Genomic DNA, 27,708 nt, shown 5'->3' with positions numbered 1-27,708 from the left:
GTTAAGAGGATTCACCTAACAGCAATTTCTGGCCTTGATAAGGTTTCCTAATTTGAACCAGATACTACATCAGAAAAGATGACTAAAGTAAGGAAGATCATGCCTAATGATATAAAATCATTTCCTAATTTGCCAAGTTTGTTGCATCAGTCAAGGTCCTTTCCAACCCTAACCATCCTATCATTCTATGATCAGAACTGTGCTTTGCATATCCTGTTCACAACACAATCTTTCATCAGTCCTCTTTGCTAGTAACACCCTACCTGTTTCGCTGTCCTTGCTTCCCTCTGGAGAAGAAAAGGGACCCATTGCCAAAGGAGACATTGGGTTGGCAGGTGGGTATGGCCCATCTGTTCCTTCACTGGAGGACCCACTCTGGCGCATCTTGCTAGAATCTGCTGGCTCTGGGCTAACGGAAGATGCTGGAGGTACGTGCTTTAGATGGCGGGGCTTTTGCATTTCCATGGCTCTGCCAACTGAACAAACACAGAGCCATTACACTGCTGAAAGAGCTTTTGCCTGTTTTCAGTGTTGAAGAGAGGAAGAATTTCAGGACAAAATTAGGTTTGTGTGTCTTCGAAAACATGTTTAAAAGCAAAAAGTTTACTGAGTCTTCCTAGCACAGCTTTTTAAGACAGCAGAGACTTTACCTGGCTTTCAGACTAACAGTTAGGGAACATATATTTGCTTGTTTTACATACTTGCACTGCTATCATGTCGGCTCGGTCTTCTTGGTGGGCCCAGAATATTAGGAAAGCCTCTTCTCTTTCCTTTTTCCTCTCCTTCTTTCTCTTTCTTGATACTTTGCTGCAGAAAAGCAAAGCAAACAGGTCACTTATGTCTTCAAATGTAATTATTAACTGAGATACTGACTAATTCTTTAAAACTGCAGGAGTTTGGTTACAAGAGAGTTTTATTTCTAACAAGTAATTGAGAGGTCAACATCCTGCAGCACCAGAGGCAAAGACAGCCTATGAATGGTGTGTAACACGGTTAGCAGCAGGGAGCCACAGTATCTTAAGAGATATGTCTGTTATAAGCAAAAAACTCACATAGCCTGTTTTTAACTTAGCAGGAACTAGAGATCACTCTCCTCCCTAGAGTATGAGCCTAATTTACAGCAACCATTAGCACTTTGTTTCTCTAGGGCACAGCATCTTGTGGCTCCAAGCCTCCATAAGCATACAGACTGCATTCTGGGAGACAGAAGTGCAACTTATCTTACCAGTTCAGAAAGGTTGTGAATGCCTGAACTAACCTTTTTGCACTGTCAGTGCAGAACTGCTCGTAACAGTCTTAATATTTCAAAAGCAGCTGGAATGCTGGTGAAAATAAGTAGCTACTGTGACCAGAGACACCCCCATACTGTGGGAGACTACTGAATACACCCACAGAGATGCAGTTTTAGTGGAAACATTCATTATATAACTAGAAAGTGTGGGTGGCAGGAAGAGTAGCTTGCCTGCATGGTGAAGCATGAGGTTTTGGGCAAGAAGAAAACTAAAGCATGCAGGCCAACAGCCAGCTTAGCCTTAATGAGATACTCACGTGATTCAAGGCTGTATTAATTATAAGAAACATTTCTCACCCCAAGTTTTAATAAGGCTAGAAATGTGAAAACCAAGCAGCTAGAATTCAGGCATACAGGTAAAGGAAGAAGAAGACAACTCATTTCTAATGCATGTGTCTGAAAACATATGTAGAACCCAATTTCAGCTGTTAGGTTTTCTGTGCAGCTCAGTAATCCCAGGTCCTTTTGATGCTGCAATGAAGACTGCAAAATCACACCACCTTCTGATGCGTCATGCAAAAGTGGATTCTGAAATCTAACGCAGCACACATGCTGGGGAGCTTTAAACAAATGCACTCTGGCCACAACACTACTACCTTGATCTTTGGCAAGAAACCAATACGGCCACGCTTCTGCTCCAGGTTCCGAGGTTCTTTAACTTTGACTCCCAGGTGTTTCATGTAAGTAAGAATCACATACTGCATCGTGGAACTGCCCAATATATAAAAAACAAAGAAGATGGAGAATAAGGAGAAAAGTCAAATGCAAATGTTCTGTTGAGAAATTAACTATTTTTAGACTAAAAGAGGCTGGCATCTTTTGGGGGTTTTGTTTTAATATGAAACAAACTATCATCACAGACAATGGAAAAGACTTGGCTAATATCAGCATTTGTTCCTCTCGTAAGCAAAAGATGGAGTATATAAAAGGCATATCAGCACAGGAGGTAAATTAATTTTGAGCGTGACACAGAAGGTCTTAAAATGATACACCAAATATATGCTTGAATTCATATGATAGTTCTGAGTTGTTGTTAAAACTAAGTAACAGTAAAAGGTATGGTTGCTGTAAAGAGTATAGTAAAAGCTACCCAGACAGTTGTATACAAACTGAACAAGGCAAGGCACATAGAGAAAGTAAATGTTAGACCAGACTGAAACAGCTACAAGACAAAACCAGATGAAACAAACTCTCAGTGACAGTTAACTTTTTCAGCTCTGAAACAAAGGCAACAAACTTCAGAATCAGAAGAGGTTGAGAGCAAGAGGTTGATGCTCTGAATTCAAATTAATTATGCCAGAGGATTTAGAAAATCAGAGATTGTGGCAACAGCCAGCAGAGGGCTGTCTTATGCTGCTCAGCAGAACATAGAGCCAGCGGTGGGGTTCTTACTTCACACACCAAGACTACGCAAGTTCTATTACCTCTTGTCTTCTTCCAAAGGCTGAGATGTCATCCTAAAAACAAGAAAGAATTTAAAAATGAAGCTCAAAAACCAATTAACACCCATTCACATCCACTCAGAGCATCAGCTGCTGTGTTCAAAGCATCCTTCAGAATGCTAGAAAGTCCCAGGGAGGGGGTGTGGGGAAGGTCAACCAAAAGGAAGACTCATTCAGCTCACATTAAAAGGAAAAAATTGGTTCTGAAGCTATAGGTTTCCACCACCCAAAAAAGGGACTCTGATCTAACACTGCAGAAGCTGGCAATGACAGCATTACCTCTGCTATTTGAACAGCAGCCTCCTTGAAAAGATATATGGACTTTACCTATTAGCTTACTTTGGCTATCATTACTCAAACATACATTGATATCAGAGGAAACAATGTAAATGTAGTGATGTCAAATTGCTTCTATTTCCTAATTCCTTTACTGTTGTTAGGTTCAGGGTAGAACCTCTTCTACCCCCACAATTAAACCTGCTGTTACTCACAAGACTTCCTCAATTTTAGCAATAATCTGTTCTGCACATGCTCTTTCCTTCTCCACTGCAAACCGGTCACGAACTCTCTCTGCATCCAGCTTGGTTAGCTCTCCTTCTGCCAGGGTCAATCCCATGCTACGTTTCTGTCTGAAAAATGAGGAGAGGGAAGCATCACTTGAAATTGAACACTGACCTGTAACAAGGAAAAGCAATCTCCTGACATTCAGAATGTCAAACAGGTTTTATTAGCGGTTTCTGTATGAAAATGGAGAAGTCGTGACATTTCGCTATAACATTTGTGCTCACTGTAAAACTCAGCTAAGATAGCCTTTGGAGAACTTATGTTGTATGGTATTTATAAAGAGAGGCAGCTATTGCAAGGGTCAAGAGAAAGTAGTTACTCTTTTTGCAGCATCCCAGGTTGTATATTTGAAGCACAGACTTGAATTGAGACATTTTTAGGGACAAAAAAACCTCCATTATTGAACGCTTGTCTTGGTCTAATATCTCATGTTGGCGCTGAGCTCTTACAACTTCAGATGAAAGGGCATATTAATTATCAAATTCTACTACATGCCCATGACAACTTTCTGAAGTGAAGTATTCTGTGCCCAAAGGGGAGAGAGAAGTAAAAAAGGAAAATAAAGGGGGGGAAAAAGAAGGAAGATATAAGCTGACAGTAACACAACTAGTGGGAAGGATTTATATCGTACCACCTAAGAAACAATGTTCTGAAATAGCCTCAAATAGCCTCAAGGAATGAAGAATCCAAGCTTTAAAATTGATCTTGCAATTAATTACTTGCAACACAGTGTCAAAAAACATTCAAGGATTGGTCATAGGGTGACCCTGGAGGCCCTCTCAGTGGCATCTTCCTATTCAGTCCAAGATGAATCACTATGTCCCTTGAGGTTGGACTTCCCCTATACTGAACATGCTGATTGAAGGCAAGCATGAATTAAACAAAAACTACATGGATAACTGCTGTTACCTGAAATCTTCCAGATTCCTTTGAACTTCTGGACAGACTTTATCTTGCATAGTTTGTATAAACTGACGATGAAGCTCTTCAGGAAGGAGTTCTGGCCTTCTTCTGTCTGTAATTCACAGATAATAGATTATTCTTTTGGACTGCTTCAGACAGTAGAAACACAGAAAGAGATATCCAAGGCAAGAGCACTCTACCTAGTTCTAAGGAGATTTCATCTGGAACTGGAACTTTCAGGTTCTGCAAAAGAAAAGCAAAGCTGCGAGAACATACACAACAAACAGCACCCCAATAAAACGCACAGTACAAAACACACAAGAAAATCCCTTCACTAGCTGAAATCATACCTCTGAACACCTGATGGTATAAATATATTCAAGACTCCCATCTTGAATGTATATTATATTACACAAGGATTATTTAATCTAAAGATGTGGTACTAGCCTCTGCTACACTATCTGGGAGATCAATTCAAAACAGGATAGAAGTTTCTCAGACTTTCCAATAAACACATAAAATTTCCCAATCCTTGTAATAGCCACATCAATATATGCAGCAATTATCAACTAAAAGACAATGTATAACAGCTAGAGCTTGCTTACGTATTACGAAATTGTTTCTTCTATCAGACAACACAATCGCTGTGATTTATTGAGTTACCAGGCACCTAAGACTGTATTTTGCCATATTCACTGGTAACACTTAAACAAGAAAACCTTTCTATTTTGGAAGACTTATATAAATCCTTAGTTTTTCCAGTTCAGGACAGTGGAGAAAGGTCAAAATCAACTTGCTAGATATGCTTGAAAGTGAGAGAAATGACTGGAACATACTGCAGCTCGGTCCAAGAAGAACTGGTAAAACTCCAGGAAGACACGCCGAGTCTCTTTGGAGTTGGTCTGCTTGTACAAGTCTGTGTAAAGGTAGCACAACTGTGGGAAACAGAGGGGAAGAAATTATTAAGTAATATCATGAGAACTCAGATTCTAACACCCCTAACTCCAAGTTTTCTTTCAAATATTTCAAGGAATTCAGTGATGCTGGATGGAAACTCTTCCTAACTACTTTCAGCCATCTAGATTGCTCAGGTAACCTCAGCTGGGCTGCCCTGGTAATCAGCAGAGAAGGGAAGGGTGAGGTTGGGCAGGAAAAGAGAGACTCAGGGGGATCAGATCCTCCCCATAGAAAACTAATCTCACCTCCCTAGAGTGCAATTAAATGCTTTCAAGAGCTAAATACTTATTTGTAAACAACTAAACATAAGGGAGGTTCTTTCATGCTTCTCTTCATTTATGTGAAATGAACTCTCATGCCTGCACAGGATCTGCATTTCTCTCCTTGCAGATACAGCCATGTCACTGACAATGCTATATAAGAACAAGGAAATCCTAATACACTGGTTAAGACTACCAATTTGGGCCAGGCCAACAATTCCAGATCATCTTACCAACGCTGCAGGGTCAAACTGGGATACCACATGATGCAGAAGAACAGCCAGGTGAGCTGGGCGAGATTTCAGGAGCTCAATGTTTTGGAAACAGCTGCACTGTCCATTAATCTGTAGACAGACATGGAAACTATTTGAATTATTCAGGAAAGCTATTGTTAGAAAACCCAAGAAGCTTTGTTCTAACAGCTTAGCTCCTCATTTGTTTAATTAAAGTGAGAACTGATCAATTCCAGAACCTTTGTGATGCCATTCTAACATCCCAGAAAGAGCTGCTGAGCACTGAGTACAGTATAATGAAATATAATTCAGAGCAAAAGGACAGCTAAAATAACTCCACATAAATATGTCAAAAGCCATGGCAGCCATACTGCTGTGACAGTAACAGAAAATAGCAAAGATGGCATATTGTCATAAACTCCCCAGATGTTTTTATTGGGCAAGATCAGCAATAACAGGATTCTCCAATTCTTAATTCACCACACAAAAACTGCTCAATAAAAACAAGCCATGGAGCACCTGCAGTTTAGGCACAGAGGAGAATAATTCTGGTCAAGAGAGAAAAGGGGTGGCTAGAAGTCATTCCCACCTGCTCCTGTTCAGTGTCAAAGTCATCATCCTCTGCTCCAATGATCTGAGGCACCACTCGGGATAAAGGACTTCCAACACTGGACTGGGAATCCTGTGGTGAGTCAGGAGCAAGGGAAAAGAAGGGTAGGGAAGCGAAGGAAGAAATGTACAGTGCTATTACACTCTTGGCACAGAAAAACTTCTTTACCAAGTTGGAAATACCGATACCAAACCCCAGTGGAAATCCACGTGTCTTTACTCAACCTTGCCCAAGTTTGCAGTTGCAAGATCCCCTTACAAATGCTTCTCCCAAGTTACAAGCACTCAGAAACATTAAATCAGATGATTCAAAACCAACTGCATCATATGCAGACATGAGCACATTAAGCAAGTGGCATATGACAAATGCCATCTTAGTACAAATGGAGAAATACGACTTTCGAAAGTCAAGCAAATGAGGGGAAAAACATTTCAGAAGCCATCCTGAGGAAGAGAACACATTCAGATAGGTCTGCACTTTCTGCTGTGTTTCATTTTTACCTGATTTTGAGGCTGCCCCTGACAATGCCAGCCTCATAATGACCAAATATCCTAAAGAAAAGACTTTATCATTTACTGCTGGACTCAAGGAGTAAAATATGTACAACTGCTCTACCTATTTTAGGTCCAGCTGTTTTACTGCTCATGATATGTTTCTCGGCTCTAAATGTGCCTGCTCTTAAGCTCCATAAACATTTACTCAGCTAATTAATTTTCCCTGCACAATTTTAATTGCATTTTAATTTCTAAACCAAAGTTTATGCATGCTTCATCTAGACAGTGGAGAAACCCAGCAAGATTTTAATGGGCCCATTACGGCAGATGCTGTTGCGACACTTGATGTTTTGTACTCACAGTATCTTGAACCTCAGTCTTTTCTGGGCTCTCATCTGGATAAACCCGCTCCTTCAAGCCACTGCGAGGACTCTGGGAAAGAAGGAAGTTCGATTCTGGTAAGTACCAGCAAATCCAGGAAAATGAGAACTGCACAGTAAGTCTTCCAGCCACAACAACCAAAACTTCTCCTTTCTATCAGAGTGAACTGTTAAACATGCAAAAAGCATGTGCTGTTGGCTTATCTTCAGTGTGTTCACAGTATTACCCAGGTCTTTTCAGCTACGTTTCAATGTTTGATGTGTCAATCATCTCCAATGAGCAAATACCATCCACAATACTAACAGGATTAATTTGATTAGGAAGATAGCTATGAATTTTGTTCTGCATTTATTATACACAAACGTGGCAATATCTAGTCAGATTGGAGCTGGAGAGGGAATGTTTCAAGAGAGTCACACATCTTCACATCTTAGAGGTATATCTGACCCACCTTCCTTTCACTTCCAAATGCAAGTACAAATTTAGCTCCCACATACTTAAGTTAAACCACAAAATTAGGCCAAAACCCAAGCACAGAGTCTCGATTGCTCTGCACGGATCAGATAGTGACTTTTAATTAAGGATTAGGTGCTAAGGCACTCCAATGGGGAACCATACGAGCACACAGATTGAGAACTAACGAGTGAACAGATTAAGGGCCTTTACTGTTGGCAATAATTGAAGCTTATTTGGTACAAGTAAGGCTCTTCCCCACTTTCATGGCAACTTGCCCAATGACTAGATCTGAGTCACAGCTACCACAATTGGAACATTACCATACTCTTAGAAGATGCTCTAACTGGCATCTCTGAGTTCTGAGAAAGATACTGGCATCCATCTTTCTTTGTCTGGTTTCAGGGATTGTGCCAGGAAAATCTAATCCTGGATAAAAACCCAAACCCCACACTATTTCTTTCCCAGTCCTAACAGAAGTCCAATATAGTATGCTTTCTCAGGAACGTATTTTGGTGTGTAATGAGAATCCGATTCTTATAATACAGTATTACTGAGTCAGAGTACATATGCATGACACACAGGACAACCCAACAATAAAGAATCTGCACTAGAAAACTAAATCCAAGCCGTATAGAGGCAAAGTCATGGAGCTGTTCAAGACTCACATCAGTAATGTCACTGTTTGGTCGGGAGGGGCTGTCACCACTGTAATCGAGCTTGCTCACACAATCCCCACTCTCTGCCTCCACTTCACTGATCTGCAGCGATTCCGTCACAGACCTGGAGGATAAGACTCCATCCTAAAAAGACAAAGTGAGTTGGAAGACAACAAAAGAGAGCAAGTAGAATATTTCAAGAGTCAATCCTTAAACATTGCACTTAGTGTTTTAAAAGCAGTTTTTCACAGACGATTTGAAAATCCATTTTAAAGTCTACTTCATATACCGACATTGCAATGTATTGTCAGCCACTGCAAGCCTAATCACAAGTCTCAACTCTAGAGGGTGCAATTTGCCTGTACAAGCATACGCAGGGAACTCCTGCTTGCCCACACCACCATCATCCCCTAAGAATTTTCACCCAGAACATAGCACAGAGAAGCCTGACACGTTCTGTTACCTGAGCACAGCCTGTGGCTTTAGACAACTGCTCTTGCAGCTGAGGAATGTGCTTCTTCGCTTCCTGTATCTCTTTGAACAATCGTGTGGTGGGTGATCGGTTATATTCTTCTTGCAGAGACTGAAAGATAGTTTTATGAGCTTTCACTCAGTATCTGGTCAATATCAAAGCTCAGAACTACAACCTACTACTACTTACAATGTTCATTGACACATTTTAAACAATAAACTGCATACCTACTAAGTGGATGCTGCAGAATGCCCATAGCTCTCCTCTCTCTCCTGTGCCATATGAAAATAACCACACTCTAGAGATTTACTGAAATCTCTCAATAAGAGTCGAAGATGCTTGCTTGGCCAAGGATTAGATCAGACTGAGGGATATGTACAGTTCCACTTAAGAAAGTGACTAGATCTCTGGTGTTAGGTTGGTATACAGAAAAGCTAAGCTGAAACGCAAGCTATGCGTGGGAATGTTGAAGATGCTGCTAAGTAGTGATTCAACAACTGATCTTTGTATTTGCATCATACTTCCCTCCACCCCTCTCCAACTCGTGCTACTCCAGTACCTGCAGCCGTTCCTGCTCTTTCTGTAACATCTTTCTCAGAATCTCCACCTTCTGGTTGTGGACAATATTATTCTCCTCCTAGAAGACACAGAGAGATTAAGAGATGGGTTTTTTGGTGGGGCTGGGAAGAAAGACAAGGAAAATGGATATGCCCCCTTTTCATCTACTTCCTAAACACAGGCTCTGAAAAGCTCTGCAAGCAGCAAAACAATTCAGGAAAAAAACATATATGACTACATTTCTGCCACTGCTGTGCTGTTCTTTGGAAGAAGAGCTTTAAATCTTACCCCCACAAGCACTGGGCTAGTAATCCTTTCCGCATTTCCTGATGCGCCAGGCGAATGGGGAGATGTCATGATGGGAGACATATGACCAAACGCTGCCAGATCCACTTCAGAATCAGCTAATGGAATCTGAGGCGACCCCGGTGGGCGCCCCTGAACAGTGAGAGCTACATAGGAACCCGCTGCAGGGAGAACAATTCACATGTCAGACACACTTGCAGATTTCCACGGTTGCTGTTTCTCTGCTCGTCATTTTGCCCCAGAGACAAAACTCAGACCATTCTTCACCCATCTGTTCTTCAAACCAGAGATCCTGAGAGCACTGACAGCTCTGTTTTAGAGAGCTCTGTTTAAATGTCAGGTAATGCAAAAACTTTCATGCTCATCATACTTCATAAAAGCACACAATCCAATTTCTAGTCCAGCAGGTTACATCTACCAGGTTGCATTTACAGTATACATATGCTCATGCCACAGAATAAACTTTGCTAGGGTGGAAGGAACCACTACCACCTTCTTCCTTGTACAAGAATATCAACCAAGAAGGTACTTCTCTTTAGAAACACTAGTACTTTGCAGGCATCATACAATAAGGAGTGCCTGAATAGCTATGGTATTTAAGATGGAATCAAAAGATGGGAAGACTCATAGGCAAGGTTTGATGGTAACATCCAGCATCAGTCTAAGGAGAAGCTGCAGAAGCACATAGCAGCTCAAGTTTGAGATGTCAAAATTACCCCCATTTCATTTCACTGTTTCACACACATCTTTTATCTCTCAGCATGGGGCATGGTTAGACCTCGTTCTTCCCACTTGATATCTGAATCAGTCACTTGTCCTTTAAAATTATGCTTTTCATGCTTTAAAGGAGCACAGGGACAAAAACAGTAACCTGCCATTACTTACACTTGATCAGCTTTACCACCTCCAAATGGTTTGAGTGTGTTACAAGAGTGCCATTCACCTGGGGTAGGGAGGAAGGGAAAGTTAACAGTGTTTAGCTATTAATTTCCAACTTCTAATAGTTTATCTCAGTGAGCAGAGCTCTGCAGGAAGAAAACTATACACACACACACCCCCCTCCCCAGAGAAAACCAAGTGAAAACAGTAATCCATCTCTGACCAGGAAGAAGAAAAATATTAGGGTAGCTAATCGAATTCATTAATTCAAATGCTTAGTTGAAATCACAGCTCTATCTGTGTCAGTAGCTATTGTAGCACAACCATCACTTTGCAGCTAAAGTTTAGTCTTTTTAGTTACTGACTTGATTTCTCAGTAGTTTGGGGCTAAAAGAGAACAGGGAAAGAAATAATTTAATACAAAGGATCCATTTCTTTGATGATTTGATTGCCCTTACCTTGATAATTCTATCACCTGTTTGCACTCCAGCCCGCATGGCTGCTCCATCTAGAGAGGCAAGAAACCATTTAGTTCAATTGCAATAGAAGCATTCAAAACAAAGAAGGTTTAAGCACTTCTGTAGGTCCACACGAAGCTACTTCCCACGCTCACCCAAACTCCCCCTGGCTCTATCATATTAAGATCTCCGAGTACCTAGACCAGAGCAGTTCTGTTCTCATTTTACAGCGGATATGTCAAGCCACAACCCCACCACGCTTACTTCCTCTCAGACACAAGAAGTCAGTTTCCAAATACATCAATTCACTGCATCCCAATTTATCCTTGAACATCTATCTATTCCTCAAGCTACAGCCATCCCACTTTTAAGGAGGGCATTTGGAGTTTTCTCCTCCAGCTTGTGCACGTTTCTTCAATTCACATGAAAACTCCCTAGGCTGCTCTCTGGCTAGACCATCTAGCAAGCCTGCTCACCTTCTTTGACGGACTGCACGAAGACTGGATTGTCTCCACTGACTGTCAGCCCAAAACCGTTTTCATCCCGTTGGATAACAACACACCGTTGAACAAGACCTGCATAAGAAAGGTGGGAAAGGGCAGAAGAAAGAGAAGGAGAGAAATACAAAGAGACACAAGCTAGGCATCAGTCCAAAACCTTATCCTCCTAGATAATCACAGAGTACTGAAAGAAACTGGTATAATACAACAGAGGGAAAAAATAAATGAGAGACAGAAACAGGGCATCAGTCCAGAAACAGATAGGAATATCAAGACAGGTCAAGCTTATTGCTTCAGTTACATGAAACAGAGATATACAACAGCAGAGATGCAGACAGCTCTGGCACATCAGACACAACTTGAGGCAAAAGCAGCTTTTAAGGAAGAGCAACTACGTACACGAACCAACGAGCACGATTTCCCTTTGTCTGGATTAATAGTTCTCCAAAATACAGCAGAGGGCTGTCATGTTCCAGTACACTAACCGAAACACCAAACATCTTTTACAAGCTACTCTATTAAAGAAGTCACAAATCTCTCAGGCTAACATCGGCAAGTTGGACTAGAACAGATTTAATCAGGAAAAGTTCTCCCAATTCTCAGCAAAAATCTCATCTTGAGGCATCTTCTGTAAGACATGAGAATATCGCTTAGAACCAGAGCAGCAGCAGCAAAGAAGTACAAGCCACGCTTTCTACACTGAACAACACATCTGAAATCAAGACCGTGCTTCCCTCTGAGCTACTGAAGTACGGAGCCAAAACACCAGGAGATGCGAGTTTGATTCTGCTCCTCCTTTAACTTGCTGTGTGACATCAAAGGTAACTTGTTTTGTTTCCCTGTGTTAGGATTACTCCATATAATGTGAACATAAATACTGCTGCAGCGATAAATGTACCTAGTAGGTGCAGCATCTAGAAAAGGTGTAATGTTGTGTATATCTATTGTTTGCCCAAAAATGAAAGAAGAGAAAACCAAAACAAAGCAGCAGTGCTGGCATATCCACCACAGAGCACTTTCCTAGGTGCATCTGCAAAATGTCTACCACAACGAAGCCCTTATCTTGAAAAGGAACTCTGCAAAATGCTTCACGGATGTTCTTTTATTTACACAGCAGAAACTACTCACTACTAAACATCACCCTTACTTCTATCAGCTTGCTTTGCTGCTTCATCAGGCAAAATTCTTACACCGGTATCTTGAGAAAGAACTGGAGTTCTCCACGGACACCAAAATTGTAGCAGTTTCATTTAGTATAGAGGGAGCAAAGGGAATTGTGAAGATGCTGTCCCAGCAAGACTGTCTTTTCTGCAATCATTTTTAAGGAACGAATTGTAACAGCGTGGAGTCATAGCCATGTCTTAAATTACTCTCGCACCACTACAGCTCCTTTCATTTCTCTAGAGCAACTCCTAATGGAAATGAGAAGCCTCAAGTGAAAATACTGTCTGCCCAGTCAGCCCTGTTCTCCTTGAGTGTGGCATGTATGAAAAGGGGTGTGGGAGTAGTGGAAAAGGTTGCATTCCAGCACTTCTGCAGCAGCCTGATCACAGGATCCTATCCCAGTAACTTCCCCTTCTGCCAATAAAGTAGAAGCAAATTATGCTATACATAGCTATCTGTAGTAAGTTGATGGAATGGATGCAAGGTGAAAGCGGACGAAGAAAAAACCCTAGCACCTTTCACACCCTCTTTATATAGGTAAGTGAAAGAAAATGCCTCTCCCTTTTGTACCTCCCATTTTTCTATAGGACCAAGCTTCTTTAAGTCTCACTTCACAAGAATGATGCCCCAGGGTGGGGTGTGGGAAAGAGAACATATGCTATTCCATAAAAACAGCTCGTTTTAAATCCTGCTGCCAGACGTACAGGTTTTATGAGTAAGACACTAACTAATCTTTTGACTCACAAGAACTGTCCTTGTTTAAAGGCACAGTATAGCCCTGCATAGTCAGTGCTCTTCCACTGAGTATGTTTCACTTCCAGAACCAACAACCCTTGAATCTACTGATAAGCTTCCTCCTTGAATGAACCTGATACCAAAGCAGTGGCAATGCAGTAGGATGTGCAACACAAACTGACCCTACAGAGTATAATTTAAGTTCCAAGAAGACTCATAGAATCAAGTTAAACTGTTTCACACCACAAATCTCAATTGCACCCAAGACCACCTTTTAATTTCAGAATTGGGAGGCAACTGAAATTAGGACTTGAACACAAATTAGGCCGTTATTGGTTTTTCCCTTCATTTATTCCCTTCAGACAAGAAGCAAGCACTTAACCCTTCTCCTAATACAATAGAAAAGGTTGGAATGAGGTCCAGGTAGATCGGCTGAGAGATATCATGCATGATGGAGATACAAAGCAGCTTTATAGTGATTTTAATGAAGTTATCTGAAAGTTTTCTGAAGATAACACTATTACCTGCAGAACTAGATCAGCTTTGACAGCACTCCCTGTCTGAACCAGATAGAAAAAAAAGAGCAGCCTTCAAGTGCTCTCTTTTACTCTGCTGTGAGGCAAAATTAGCAATAACTGCCCCAAATGTGCCATTTGTTCACTTCTGTTCCTTAAGTAAAATACATTCAATTCGAAATTTGCTTATAGTAGTGGAATTTTAAGACCAGAGCAGCAATGTTTTCATAACCCACATCTTGTACCTTGAACACCTCATCAGACACTCTGGAATGAACTTAAAGGAAAGCCACAAACCACTGAGAGTCCAATGACACACAATGCAAAGTTTCCAAGAGCTGCTACTGTCACGCCTGGATATCACAAGTACATACAGGAATTCTTACATTAAATTACTAACTACACCAACTTCACCCACTTTAATTAAAGTCTATGAATTTGGGGCAATAGCGAAGAGCCCATGTTAGCAAGCAGCAATCAGCTTTTCATTCACCTTTTTTGCTTGCATGTTCCAATTCTTAGTGTTCTCTAGATGGAATGAATGAGTCATTCATTTTGAAGTATCTTACCATGATACTTCACTTTTTCCACCTGAAACTTAGTTAACATTACAAGGTCAACAGGATTCATCACTGACAGTAATCAAATCAATAATCATCTTACTCCCAAATGCACTTTGACATGACAGTATCTCGATGGCATAAAGTGAGGAGACATCACTGTAACTATGTTCTAAGTACACAAAATCAGACTACATGTTCCTATCTTGAGTGGACTCATAAAATTCTGTAGAGAAAATATTAACAATTGTTTTTCATCCTTATGGATATCGTAATTCCCCAAACTCACTGGTGTAGCTTCAAGCCAAGAGTACAGTAAAGCTGCTAACCATGTGCTGTAGTTCAAGAGGTTTAAGATTAAAAATGAAAGCAGTTAGAAATGACCAGTCTCAGGAAAAAGAAACTGCAAGAAAAGCCAGACGATCAGCTCTTCGATAGGTGGCACTATTCCCTCTGCGACACCATGGCTCAGTTCTCCAGCCCCATTACAAGGGTGCCTTTTGGCTAATAGGAAGGGGAAAGTCCAAACTTCTCAAGGTCACTGACACACCATGGTAAAAATGATTGTTTCAAACAGTCTTGCCAAATACATTTCGACTGTCCAAGAGCTTCTCGAGTGGAGGGATCATTTACCTTCTTCACTTCTACACAACCCAAATGTCTGGAAGTTATTCAATCAAATAGGAAAGTTAATTTCCCTAGCAGCACACAACAAACAGAGCAGGGGTTCATTCTAGAAACCTGACTCACTAGAGAGAACAGAGACATGAATTACATCTCCCATAATACAAAGTAGCTTTTCCTCTGATCAAACTGTGTGGGACAGAGCATGGGAGGAGACTTGTGAACTATAACCTCCCTGGAGGCATGAGGCCACAATGGGAAAATGCAATTTAATATAGTGATTTGACGTGAATCACTCAAGAAACAAAAACAAACTCCTTGGGGTTTCGAGAGTGCCCAAATGGTTCACTTCATTTGGGAAGCTTTATTTCTAGAAAATATTTTCAGAAACCCTGCTCCACAAAGAAAAGAAAACTATCAGCTTATATTCAGAAAATGTCTCATAGGATGAAATTCTGAATTTCACTTCATTGTAGTGATTACAGTGATCTTCATACCAAATGCCACAATGGCAGCATTCCTCAGATTCCTCCACTAACCTGGTAATAGAAGACATGTAAAGTCAGTGCAAAAACTGTATTGTTTGAAATCAGTGCAGTGTCTATTTAAAACTGTTAATAACAATGGCACTGAACACTGTTCATAAAACAAGGCTTGGTAACCTTTCTCGAAAAGAGAACCATGTATTTTACCCATGATAAATAGGACTATCTGCTCCCATGGCAACGACACATTCAACCCCTGTGGTCGAGTGCCCCTTGCACTCCCAGCCCTTTCTGGCTATTATAAGGGTAGTGATGAGGGGCTCCCAAGAGCCCTTTTAAGAGTCTGGCAAAAATGGTGGCCACAACATAAAGACACAGGGCTGACAAGAACTGCAAGAAACAAACCAGGAAAAGTAAATTCAATTCAAAAACATCTCAACAGGAGTAAAATCTGGGCTTTCGAAACAAAAAGGTTTAAAAACTTATCCCAAAATTGCCAAGAATGTGTGAAAGAGTATGTATACAGTAGTCTAGTCTATTATTTGGACCAGAAACTGATCATTACTATACGTAAGGGAAGATATCCTTGGAGAGCAAGCAAGGGAAAAGGGAAGAGCAACTGTTATCTCTCACCTACCACTAATTTCAATCTTAAATTCATTTAAGAGACGAGAATTCTACTTCAAGAAAAAGGTATCAAGTACTGTCAGAGATTATGGCACTCATTAGTAAATTATAGCATATCTGAAACTATACCCACTCTCCTGATCATCTAAGTTTTGTAAATACACAGACGTGAGATGGTTGGATGTATGGAAGAAATAAGTTTCATGGCACTATAAATCAGCTTCTGTATATTGGAACAATTTCCCTACCTACCCACTCCGCCCTCCCGAAGCCACTCATATACTTCAAGAAATTCTGGTCTCTTGCTCCTTAATTAAGAATGTCAAGAGGTAAGAACAAACACATACACCAAAGCCACACCTCCTTTTCCTGCTGTCGTTCAAGACTTCTCTACTATTCACTGTCCAATGGCTAGCCAAAGAAAGAGCCAGCTAACATCCAGTCACCAGCGAGAAAACTATCAGTACAGTATTTCTACTTGTAGGGTTTTAAATACTTTGGTCCCATCCAAAGCAAACAGCAGACTTCTCTACACATACCACAGAACCTGGGGAAAGCAGAGGGTAGAGAAAAAAGGCAGGGCAAGTTCCAACACAGCAAAGGCCACTGGAAAGGAAGGATGAGTGGAAACTGCTCCCATAGATACTGGACATGGATGGAGCATCTGCAGGAAACTTTGGGGGAAGCAAAGGCTTACGTTAGGAAGTCATGTTTCTTTCTGCCATGCATGAAAAACCAGGGCACTGTACAGACTGAGGGAGAAGTATAAACACAGATACATTCCATCAAGCATACCAAATGTTTCCTGTAATTAACCTACAATAGCTTGACAGCACCTCCAGTATATTATGGGTAAGCAGCGTTCGGCAAAAATTAATCAGGTTCCAAACAGAGGGATCCAGTCAACCTGACTGTGCTGTCACTAACCAGCGTCTACCTGGCAAGGGGAAGAACTGGTCGAGGCTTCAATACAAGCTCATCAGAAGCATCATCCCAAAACATATGCTTTCCAAGCAGGCCACTTCCCTGTTCATTCTCCTTGAGCATGGGAGGAAGAGATCCAAGCTACAGCAAGCCAGGTCTCCCTAAGACGGGTTTCCAGCTCTACTGAAGCAAAGCAATGCACTCTCAAAACCTGTTTACAGTTTCTGAGGACTAGCCTCACACCCTGAGGAACGTAACTGTCATGTTTTCTTTTTCCTTAAGAAAAGCATGTGATTCAAAATTCCAGGGAAAGTTAAGAGATCTCATTTTCACACAAGGAACAGATCACACCTCCCTAAACTGCACCAACTAAAAGGGTTTTACCAACATGCCTATGTCGGTTTAGAAGGAGCTCTTCAGGGTTGGTGGGTTTTGGGTTTTTGGGGGTTTTTTTTTTTTGCTTTTATTTTTTAATCTTCCTCACAACCAGAGCTATGACAGCATCATTGTGTATTACATAGGTGGTTTAAGAAGTTGGATCACAGCCATCAACACCTGGTAGATTTATTCTGGCGGAATGATAAAGCTGATACTGGAAGAGTCATTGCATCTGCCCAAAAGCCCACAGCAGGTTACGCAGCAAGCGATTTTCTCAACAGAATAAAAATAGGAAGTATCACAGACTGTTTTAAATATCAAGGAATAAAAACCCCGGGAAATGAAAAGAAAAGGTAACCCATGGCTGGAGTCAAGACAGAGGTGGACATTTACACTTAGAAACCTGAAATGTAGCAGTACTGGCCAGATTCAGACTAGGTCCAGGGCTCCTAAGAAGCTGGTAGGATCCAAAACACTACCAAACAAGAGGACCGCCAGGGAAGTTACTCCCTTCTGCAGAATAAAGAATGGTGAATGAAATTCATATTCTTAGATTTTTTGAGATTTACACATGCATTTTTCTACTGCTGTGAAACATGACATGAGATCCTCTACAAATAAAGCAAAAAGAAGAATTGCTGGCTCATCCAGATTAACCTCCACAGACTTTCCTACAACCACAAACTCTGCTGGAGTCCGGCATGAGCTGTGTCTTCATACAATGCCAAAAATACCCAGTGGCACAAGATCTCCAAGAAGAGCAGCCTCAGCAAGTTTTCCCAACTATCAACAGATAACAGAACCAGGTACAGGTTAGTTTCCAGCCACTACAAAAACTACAAGCTGATACACTGAAGCAACATTTAAACCCAGTTTCCCACTCCCTGCTGCAGAGCCAACCATGCGGATCATGTAAAGGATAAAAGCCTTGGGTGCACAGACAGAAAGCATGGAGCAGACTGCAAAGGTGCAAGGCTGCAGCAGCTGCTTTAGCTTACCATACGTCTCGGATCTACTCTCCTCCGAACTAGACTTTGTCTTCTTGGAGGAGCTATCTGCACGAGAGCAGGAGAAAAGGAGAGAGAGATATAGAAAATATGGAGACCAAACATGAGAAAAAAAAAACTTCATGAAAAACACAGACTGATTTATTAGGTTAAATCGTGCAAAACACAAATAAGATGTGAACAAAACACAGGTGAAACACTTGGAATAAGGGGTGAATAATACGAGCATGAAGACACAGGTAACACCACAAAGAATCTACTACAGAATCTAAGACACAATAAAAGAAGTTCTCTGCAATGAACTACAAAAAGTATCCTGGATAAAAAACAGTCTAAGTATAGAAACTCTGGAATTGTTTATCTGCAAAGTAATTGACATATGCATACTTGTTCAGCATTCTGAATTCACCCCTTAAAAATAAAATGTAGAGAGTTCATCTATCAGACCAGATCACAAGCACAGGTAACAGTGGTGCCAGGTAACAGCTCTCAAAACTGGAATGATTTCCATCAAATTAAAATTAGAGGATTCCTGAAGTTTGGTTTTGAAGAAAACAAATTCCTTCTACAAAACAGATTCAGAGCCTAAGACCTCCCCCGACATATCCCAACCCAAAATAGCTTTACATTACTTATTCCCAAGGATAAAGAAAAAGAAGACAAGCACTAATTCAGGTGCTCTCCCTTACAGGATTCTTTTTTAAAGCGACATTAAAAGCCCATTTATTTTGTGCACACTAGGAAGGAGGCATGCAGCTAGTGGCAGAAAGCATTAACGAACAGGATGTTTTATAAACATGAGCTTCAAGTGTCTTGTGCAAAAAACACATTCTACGAGTTCTACCACCCTTCCATTCAACTCTCATGTCTTCCGCAAGCCCCAGGGAAAAGACTGGGCTGAAAGCAGAATGCAGAGACATGAAAAACGCACATTGCATGGGGCCAGGAGGCTCAGACAGGAGCCTGTCATGCATTTCATGAACACACACAGTAGTCGCTGGGTTAGTGTTTCAGAAAGAGAATGAAGAATCCCTGCATGCATTCTAATTTCCAAGCCAGCGCTGGACAGGCTTACCAAATTGACCCTAATTTAACCTTTTAGAAGGTTAAAAACACCATAGGAGAGCATATCCTTTAAAATTACATGGTTATCATGTTGGAAAGTACAAAGTCACCGTACAAGTGACAGAGATGGATCAAAATCCACTAAGGGGAAAAAAAAAATACCCAAACCAACAAAACCCCAACAAGGAATACTAGTGCTAGTTGAGCCTGTAACATCACCAATTTCACACTTCAACTAAAATGGCCAAAAGAGCTCCTCACAACTAATTACAGTGTTTGCCTACTGAAATTTCAGACTGACTTCTCTGAAAAAGGAAGCAGTTATAATTTTTCACTGATACCACTAATCTAGGCTTATTCTCGCACAGTTAACAGCTGCTGTGTAGATGAGCATGTCGAAAAGCAAGCCCATATGCATTTCAATGCCCACATGCTTCAAAAACGTTATGCAATCGCAGAACGAGGCAACTCTGAAAACCACATTTGTTGACATGATTTGAATCCAACCCCTACTAGTTTTCCAGCTGAAGTTCAGATTTTCACCTGTGAAATCTTAGGACTTTACCTGTCGGATCAAAGTCGTGCGTACTACTGCAGCGTTCGACCTTCTGCTTCTTGTCAGCTGGAGACTCTCTGCTCAGAATGCTGCCGTGTCTGTGTCAAACCAAAGCAGAGGATCCTGACTACCGGACCACAGAAGCACTGCCTAAGTGGCGAGGAGCTTGGAAATAACCTGAGCTAGTTCTGTTTGCTAACAAGGAATTTAGATTAAAATGCATGCATTAAGTTCACTTAAAAAATTTATTCCCAGACTGAATTCAAGTGGAAAAATGATCTCCCTCACCATCTTTGGGAGTGTATCCAGGTAACAGGTTCATTAACCTTTTATATTAGTAACAGTAAGCGCATTCTCTTTCCCATTCAACACCAGGCCATATATTATTTTAAAAGCAAAATGATTGCAAGCTATATAAACCTGGAAAACCTCCTGAAATCTTCACTCCACCTCCTCTCCCAGCGAACCTTAATGATCTTTGTATGCACAAATTAAACATTTAGAACATCCCCTCAAAGGAAGCGTTTGTGTATCATTCAGTAACACAGTGTCACTTTCTCTGACCATCTCAAATCTCAGGTAAGACAACCTGCCAGTGTACATAACAGAAATGCAAGTGGTAACACTATGCCATGCACTTTAAGTGCACCACCAAGTGTATTTTTGGCACCCTGTCCCAACCTGGATATTAATTTCCTGCATACGTAATGGGTACTGCTATCTGTGTTTGTACATTTTAGGTTTTCTTCTTTTAAAAGCATTCCTCCTTCAAAAAGGCTGTATCATAACTTGCAATACAGGTAAAAAGTCAAACTTCAGTAACTCACCTTGTAGGTTTTTTGAGAGGAAACCTGAAAAGAAAGAAAGAACATAAGTTTAGTGACCCTTTTTGTTCCTCGAGATTACATTTGATATCAACACTAATGCTTAAATATACAAACAGTTATATTACACTTCTGTAACACTGTCACAAGAGAACAAGCCTCTTTTTGTTCTTCTACTTCAGCTAATTATTAGTCCATTTATAACTGATTCAACTAGGTAAAGAATTATTATCAATACGCTTAAGGTTTCAAACAGAACTAAGAACAGAAACCTGTGAGCTCATGTTCAGCATCTAGTAGCTCGCTCTTTCTTCATACATAACTGCAGCTCATGGGTCACCTTACTCTCATGACAACTAGTTTCATACACTTAAAATTCACATAGCTTGATTCTGTGTCCTGCTGATGGACTGAGTACCTGGTACTTACTGAAGGTCCAAACTCTAACTGAAAATTCTCCTATAGCTGAGACATTCTGGTTGTCTTCCTCCTGTGTGGGTTCTGCAGTATAAAGGAGCTCATGCTGACACCTCCTCCTAACAAGATCTTAGTATTTACATGAAACTGTATGAACTTGCCATCTTCAAGACCAGCACAACGGAGTAAAGTTAAGCTGAAATTAACTATTCCGAATATGATTACTGGGACATACAGATAAAAAAGGTAACACAAATCCAGTTAAACGGAGGAGGAAGTGTATATGCGTTTAAGCAAGGAAAAGATGTGAGACTTTTGAAACCAGGATTTTATTGCCCTTGAATTTCCACAGAAAAATGACTGAGCAAGGTGTATGCCATGCAGCTTAAGGCACCAACTTCTGCTTTCATAGAGCAGAACTAGTTTTTTTTCCCCAAATTTTATAGAAGTTTGGCTCCATTCCTATTTGTTGAATGTTTTTCGATCCTTCGGCTGGAAAGCTATGCAAAAATTTAGTGCTGTGTAAAAGAATAGATAATTTAAGTCACTTTCATTCTAAATGAAGACTTCTACAGTTATTACAGCTGATAATTTCCCATTATATACATAATAGTTATCCTTGCTGCATTCAGTTTCTGCTATTTATACAGGTTTTCCAAGAAGTAATGGTGTGGAGGCAGAGAAACAATTCAAATAAAAAGAAATCTAAAATCTAATACTTTTTTTCTTTAACTTAGCTTGGTTTAAGCAGACTTATTTGGTCAAAATCAATAATCCCATGTTAAGTCTGTTAGAATGAGACAACATCACTGCAGGATAGTTCCAAACACACCATCTCAATACTCAACTGAGCTTAAGCAACGGCCCTGTCCAACAACTGGTCCAACACGCAGAACCAACCCATTCTCCAAGAACATTTCAGAGCATTACAACAGCACATTCCTCGAGTACCACCAAGACGACTGCCCAAAATGCACACCTCATGTTTTAAGCTCCTTTCTCCAAAGGAGGGGCACCTTGTCACCTATTCACCTATTCTTTTTTCCTCGATAACTAGACATAGAGTGGTGCAGCCAGAAATAGCACAGTCTTAAAGCTACAATAAGTCCCTTCCCATTACCTGAAAAACATAACTGGATACACAGCAGAAGTACTCAACTTAATCCCTTACTTTGAATAATAGGTAGTCCATGAAATGCGTATACACCCAAAATGCTGGCCAGCTCACACATGCCAATCCCCTATGCAAACATGCACTAATACGGCAACTCTGACACGAACATCTGATGACACACTAGGCGAGTGAAATTAAAATGTTGTCTGACTATTACTGAAAATGATTATACACATCAAGACACTTGCCATCTTTTAGATAACAGCATTGAATTTAGTCGAAGTTCAGGAACAGCTTCAAAATTAAGGGGATAAATAGGGCCTTTGATTACATAAGCCTTAGCAACCTATGGGTAAAGCAGTATAGAAGTTAGTTAATTGAAGAAAAAGATTGCATACAGACCCTACAAGAAGTAGTAGTCCTCTTTGCTCCTCCCCATAAAAAGCACTATTTTAATCTTAGAAGCCTGGGAAATCCATGCTGATTCAAATTCAGACCTCTCCTCATTCTGCTCTACCTGCAAAGCCAGATCTCTTTAGCATTCAGTCCTCTCATTTACAAATTTCGGCCAGTAAAAAACTACTTTATGCAAGACAGACAACATGAATCCCAAAGCAAAGCAAACAAGCCATCTCAGGCCAACCTAACCCTGTCTGAACACTGTAAGGTGAACAGATGCAGTAGTAATCAGGTGTTTCATTGAAAAGCAGAAAAGGAGAAAAAGGGATCCAGGAAAGACAATCCATCGTCCCTCCACCAAGGCTGGAAAAGATGCTTAAGATTAATTATACCACTTATTTCATCTAATGCACTTGAACTTTTGAGCTGCATAAAGAGTCCTAACACTACTAACAAATGTTTTAATGTAGCATTTAAGTGAAAACCTTCATTCCATAGTGTTTCTTAGCAAGCACCCAGAACTCCAAGCTTATGCTCCTTGCAGCAAAAGAAACCGGTGCTGATTAAAGTCGGTTCGCTGGTGTACCATTTTGGTTGGTTCAGAGCTATTTGTTACCTGTTCAAGGATGAAGTGCAAATGTTCTATTTTAGATGTTTAGAAAGTTGTATAAAATCTTTCCACTTATTATGAGTAGACTACTGACAACAATTATTTAGAAAGAGAACCCTAAAGTTTTTTTATATAAAAAGGCACTGAGTTGTTTCTGTGCTTTGCCATTAATGGTGAGCATAGAAGTCCCACTGAGTGGTAGCCAAACCCCCCAGCTTCCCAGTCTGTGGTTGTAACTGTGCTCACAGCTAGGTATGGCACCTCAGTACACACAGCCAGCACCCAACTCGCTCTGAAGCTTCCCCACTGCGGTGATGCTGAGACCCATAGGAAGGGACACCCCAGCGCAGGCCCGGCGTGTCCGAAGCACAGTGCTCCATCCCCGCCAAGCCCTCGGGCCCGCTGCTGTGGAGCACAGCACGCCGGGAGCGCCTCCCGGAAGCTCTGGAGCCCCTTGGCCGCCCGCCAGCTTCCTGTGTTTCTTTCTCCTGCGAAGCAGAGAGGGAGGAGGGACATGGTGGGGAAGCGGGGCAGGCAGCAGGTCACCACTGCTGCAAAGCCTCTTGGGCGCACGCAGTGCGTTCGTTGTCTAGAGGTGGTGAGGCTGAGGGAGCTCCAGGCCCCCTCCTGCACATGCTTTCCTTCAGAAGTATTCCGTAAAGCCAATGGGGCAGGAAGGGATGGGCTTTGTCCAGCTTGGCTGGAGATGAAGCTCCTCAGTCCCTCCCAGACCTGAAAAAAACTCCCCTCCCAGACCTGAAATCATTCCAGGCCACCGAGTTATGAAATCACAGAAATCAGAGATGGAAGAGTCAGCTGAGCTAAGACTACAACTGCGATGGAACATCCTTGGCTAGTCAGCCAGCAGGGAGCACTCCGTACAGAAGTTCCTTCTCTTCTTCCAGTCTCCTACCTGAAGAGTACCCAGTATTTCTTTATTTGCTGAAGACGTTCTTCAGCTCCCAAACACTGTACCACTCGTATACTACACCAGAAAGCAGAGTAGAACTAGATGGAGTATAATCAAAGAACGCAGAAGAGCTCCCATGAGTTTACCCAGCAACTATTTGTATTTCAGTGCAACTCATCTTCACTTTGAAAAGTATTAAGTTTGAAAGTAGTACTGAAAATCCCCTCACTGTGTTACAGTATTCGGCACTATATATATAACATGCAAAACGTATTTCACCTACCATTGTAAACACCATGCAAGCTGAAGGCACAGCAGGGTGCGGTTAACAGCTGGAGACTTACTTCCAAATCTAGCTGGCAAGTTTAGGCTATACGATAAAACCCTGTAGACATTTTGTCTGATAACTGATGAACATCAGCACATTTCCAAACAAGTTGTTCCACTCTCCCAAATACCAGGAACAATTAAAAGCCAAGTCACATTTTGTTTTTAAAATACTGGGTCAAATAATTTAAGTCATTTAAATGCACCAAATTACTAAAAGTATGTCTTGTTAGTCATGCTGCATTAGGAAAACCTATTTAGCGTAAAGCCAAGTGAGAGAAATACACCTACAACTAGTAACAGCATGGATTAAAAATCATACTTCTCTGAGTTAGCTCACACATGCATGCACCATTCAGTACGGGACCAGTGCCTGCAGCCAAGACAGAAAAAGATAGTTTTAAGACCTAATGTGTCAAAACACAGCAGAGCAAGGAAGGATTCCCAGCTTCCAACAGTACAAAGCATTCCATTCTAGCCCAGGAGGTTGAAAATATATCTGACCATAAATAGCACAGCGTTCAGATAACCATGTTGGGTTTTTTTCCTCCCATACTAAAATATTACCAGAACTCAAGTATCTGCTATCTCAGAAACTGATCAAAGACAAAAATATTTAGATTCAGACAAGGGCCCCAACCTTGGAAATATTTATTCATGTGCCTAACTTTAGTCCCATTTACTTCAGCAAGACTTCTCACATGCCTGAAATGAAGCTTGTATGTGTTTGCACGATGCAAGTATAAATTACTACAACTTGTGCCGAGATGAGTAAGAAATATTGTGAAACCCATACAAAAGACAACAGCCAAAAAGTGCTTGCTTGACAGAACTAATCTTTAATTAGGAGATGAACAGTTGCAATAGAAGCTTCTTCATTGCTTTATTAGTTTCATTTAAATAAGACGTCGCTTGTTACAGGCAAACCCTCTTTCAGAATTCTAAGTCTGAAAGGAAAGCAGCAAAACCACTCAACCACCCCGAATGCAGGAGAGATGAGAAACATTACAGGTTCACTCACTCTTCTTTTTCACACATTTAGAAAGACAAGAGGAAAACCAAAGGTTAAGTCAACGTCTGATCTGCCCCCCCCACCAAAAACCCCAAACTATGTCTACTTAAAATGACATCATCCTGCTTCAGGAGGTTTCCACCAAGTAAATTAGTCAATGAGAAGCCTTTTGCCAGCACCGCCTCCATGGATTTTGGTGAAAAAGCAAGTTGTGTAACTTGCAGCCACACTTCTGGAAGGCTGAGCCGGATTGTACTCTCCTCTTGCTCATACATACCCAATCAAATCCTATAACTTGAAGAACTGAAGTCTGCTCTTGGGTGACAGTTAAATTTCATGACTATTTCTATTGCATCTAGTGCTTAGAACTTCTTCACTACCTATTAAGCTGCATTTCCAACACCTTGCACTGACACTAGTCAGAAAAAAGGCTACATTTTCTGTCTAAATGTCTAAACTTAGCAGGTTTAACTAAGTGCCTTGAAAGTACAGCAAGCATGGATGCCTTAAATGCCATTCTGCAGATAATTCCCAGAATTTCATCTTGAAAGAGATGGGAAGAAAGGGGGAAAAAAAAAGGTCTGTTTTCGCAGTTTGCAGATGCACATATCCACCAGAGTGTTTTTTGCAGGGCTTAAAAGCCCCGAGAAAGGTATTATGGGAGAGTGCTGACATGACCTGAACAAAAGCAGTACCAACGTGACCTTAATATAGAGCTAAAGGCAGTCTTCTGTCACAACAAAAAGTGGCAGACATGTTCTGTATAGGACAGCGGGTGAGTAAAAGGAACTGATGAGATAGCAAATGACAGGCGGATAGAGAGAAACACAGATGCAGCAAGTGGGCAACTATTAGCAACCAAGAAAAAACGCAGACAGAAGTCTGCCATTTCACTGTACTGCCCACAGACTGCAGCTGGAACCACATCAGCTATTCTGTGGACAACACTGATTCAACACATCGAGTCTATTTTACCTTAGCATTAACCCACTTAAAGAGCAGTTTTATGCAATGTCATCTTTTCCTCATATCAAAGTACATAAGCTCGGGAAACCACAGAGTTTTCTTCCTCAAAAAATCCCCACTGCATACCGATGACAACAGATTGTAATGTGAGGTGTGGAGAAACAGCGAGGCTGAAGACGAGACCCAAACGGCGTGGATTCCTGGGAGCTGTCAGAGCCTATGGACAGATCCTATGAACTCGCAGCAAGTGCACAAGGAGGCGAAACCGAGCTAGGCAATAAAAGTTTCCATGTTATTTTTGTAGGAGGCCAAGGCAGCAACCGCAGCTGACGCAATGACTCATGGAAGAATCGTTCATGGCATTATTAGCCTTAGATTACTGACAGCTTTGTGAACAGGCCTAGTCACTGCCTTCTGAGATGGAACACAGGAAGTTTAGTGAAGTGACTGGAGAGCCCATATAGCTAATACCTTCTGTGTCAACTCCACACAGTTCTCCACCTTCTAAACATCCACAGTGCCTCCAGCGTTGGATTTGGCCTAATAAATACCTCCAACTCGGTCAATGTTGCATTGCTTTTCTGGCCCACCAATGTTTCTATCCATAACCAGAATATGCCATTAAATCTTCCTTTTAGGTTAGAAAATGCAGAGTAGTCAGTACAGCCTGTCAACATACTTCCTGATGGATCGGTATAATGATCGATGCAAGGGACCAGCGCTATAGCAACCGACAGTGCTGAGTTAAGCACTTAATGCAAACTATGTGAAGATCAATTTGATAAAAATCAAGAGAAAAAATAACTAAGCCTTTTCACAAGTCTGGAAATCTAACAGGTTTCTGATGGTCCCTAAGAAGACAAGGTCAGGACTCCAAGAGGAAGGTACTTCCATAGGGAAAGACCACTCCAGTGGCACTAGTGAGAGCACCTTTCCACCATACGGATGTTTCCTCTTTGAGCTTTAAAAATATATATATAACTATATAAATATAGATGAATCTTTCATTCTCCAGTTAACTGGAGAGCTATTCCAGGTGAGGGATTCATCAAGAGGGGTGAAGAGAAGG

The 27,708-nt window shown here is 41.2% G+C and overlaps 1 protein-coding gene across 4 annotated transcripts in view; it reads right to left on the bottom strand.

Annotated features, from left to right (window-relative positions):
- ARHGEF12 (Rho guanine nucleotide exchange factor 12) overlaps window positions 1-27,708 on the bottom strand; it is a 76,021-nt gene that overhangs the window by 22,454 nt on the left and 25,859 nt on the right. For 2 of the 4 annotated variants that reach the window (XM_030505250.1, XM_030505252.1), the window contains exons 2-22: window positions 20,888-20,911; window positions 20,070-20,158; window positions 18,431-18,487; window positions 11,397-11,495; window positions 10,921-10,970; window positions 10,469-10,526; window positions 9,566-9,744; window positions 9,279-9,356; window positions 8,711-8,830; window positions 8,257-8,391; window positions 7,115-7,186; window positions 6,240-6,332; window positions 5,651-5,761; window positions 5,037-5,135; window positions 4,401-4,443; window positions 4,207-4,312; window positions 3,225-3,362; window positions 2,716-2,748; window positions 1,888-2,002; window positions 702-807; window positions 264-476 (exon numbers count right to left, since the gene is read on the bottom strand). In XM_030505250.1, the coding sequence (XP_030361110.1) occupies window positions 264-476; window positions 702-807; window positions 1,888-2,002; window positions 2,716-2,748; window positions 3,225-3,362; window positions 4,207-4,312; window positions 4,401-4,443; window positions 5,037-5,135; window positions 5,651-5,761; window positions 6,240-6,332; window positions 7,115-7,186; window positions 8,257-8,391; window positions 8,711-8,830; window positions 9,279-9,356; window positions 9,566-9,744; window positions 10,469-10,526; window positions 10,921-10,970; window positions 11,397-11,495; window positions 18,431-18,487; window positions 20,070-20,158; window positions 20,888-20,911 (2,018 nt within the window). The remainder of the gene's footprint in view (window positions 1-263; window positions 477-701; window positions 808-1,887; window positions 2,003-2,715; window positions 2,749-3,224; window positions 3,363-4,206; window positions 4,313-4,400; window positions 4,444-5,036; window positions 5,136-5,650; window positions 5,762-6,239; window positions 6,333-7,114; window positions 7,187-8,256; window positions 8,392-8,710; window positions 8,831-9,278; window positions 9,357-9,565; window positions 9,745-10,468; window positions 10,527-10,920; window positions 10,971-11,396; window positions 11,496-18,430; window positions 18,488-20,069; window positions 20,159-20,887; window positions 20,912-27,708) is intronic. The other 2 variants (XM_030505251.1, XM_030505253.1) reach the window with 1 other exon arrangement.

This window comes from Strigops habroptila, chromosome 17, assembly GCF_004027225.2.
Source record: "Strigops habroptila isolate Jane chromosome 17, bStrHab1.2.pri, whole genome shotgun sequence".
In the NCBI taxonomy this organism is placed as follows: domain Eukaryota; kingdom Metazoa; phylum Chordata; class Aves; order Psittaciformes; family Psittacidae; genus Strigops; species Strigops habroptila.
Note: the sequence above shows the minus strand (reverse complement) of the source record. Positions and strands in the feature narration are given on the sequence as shown.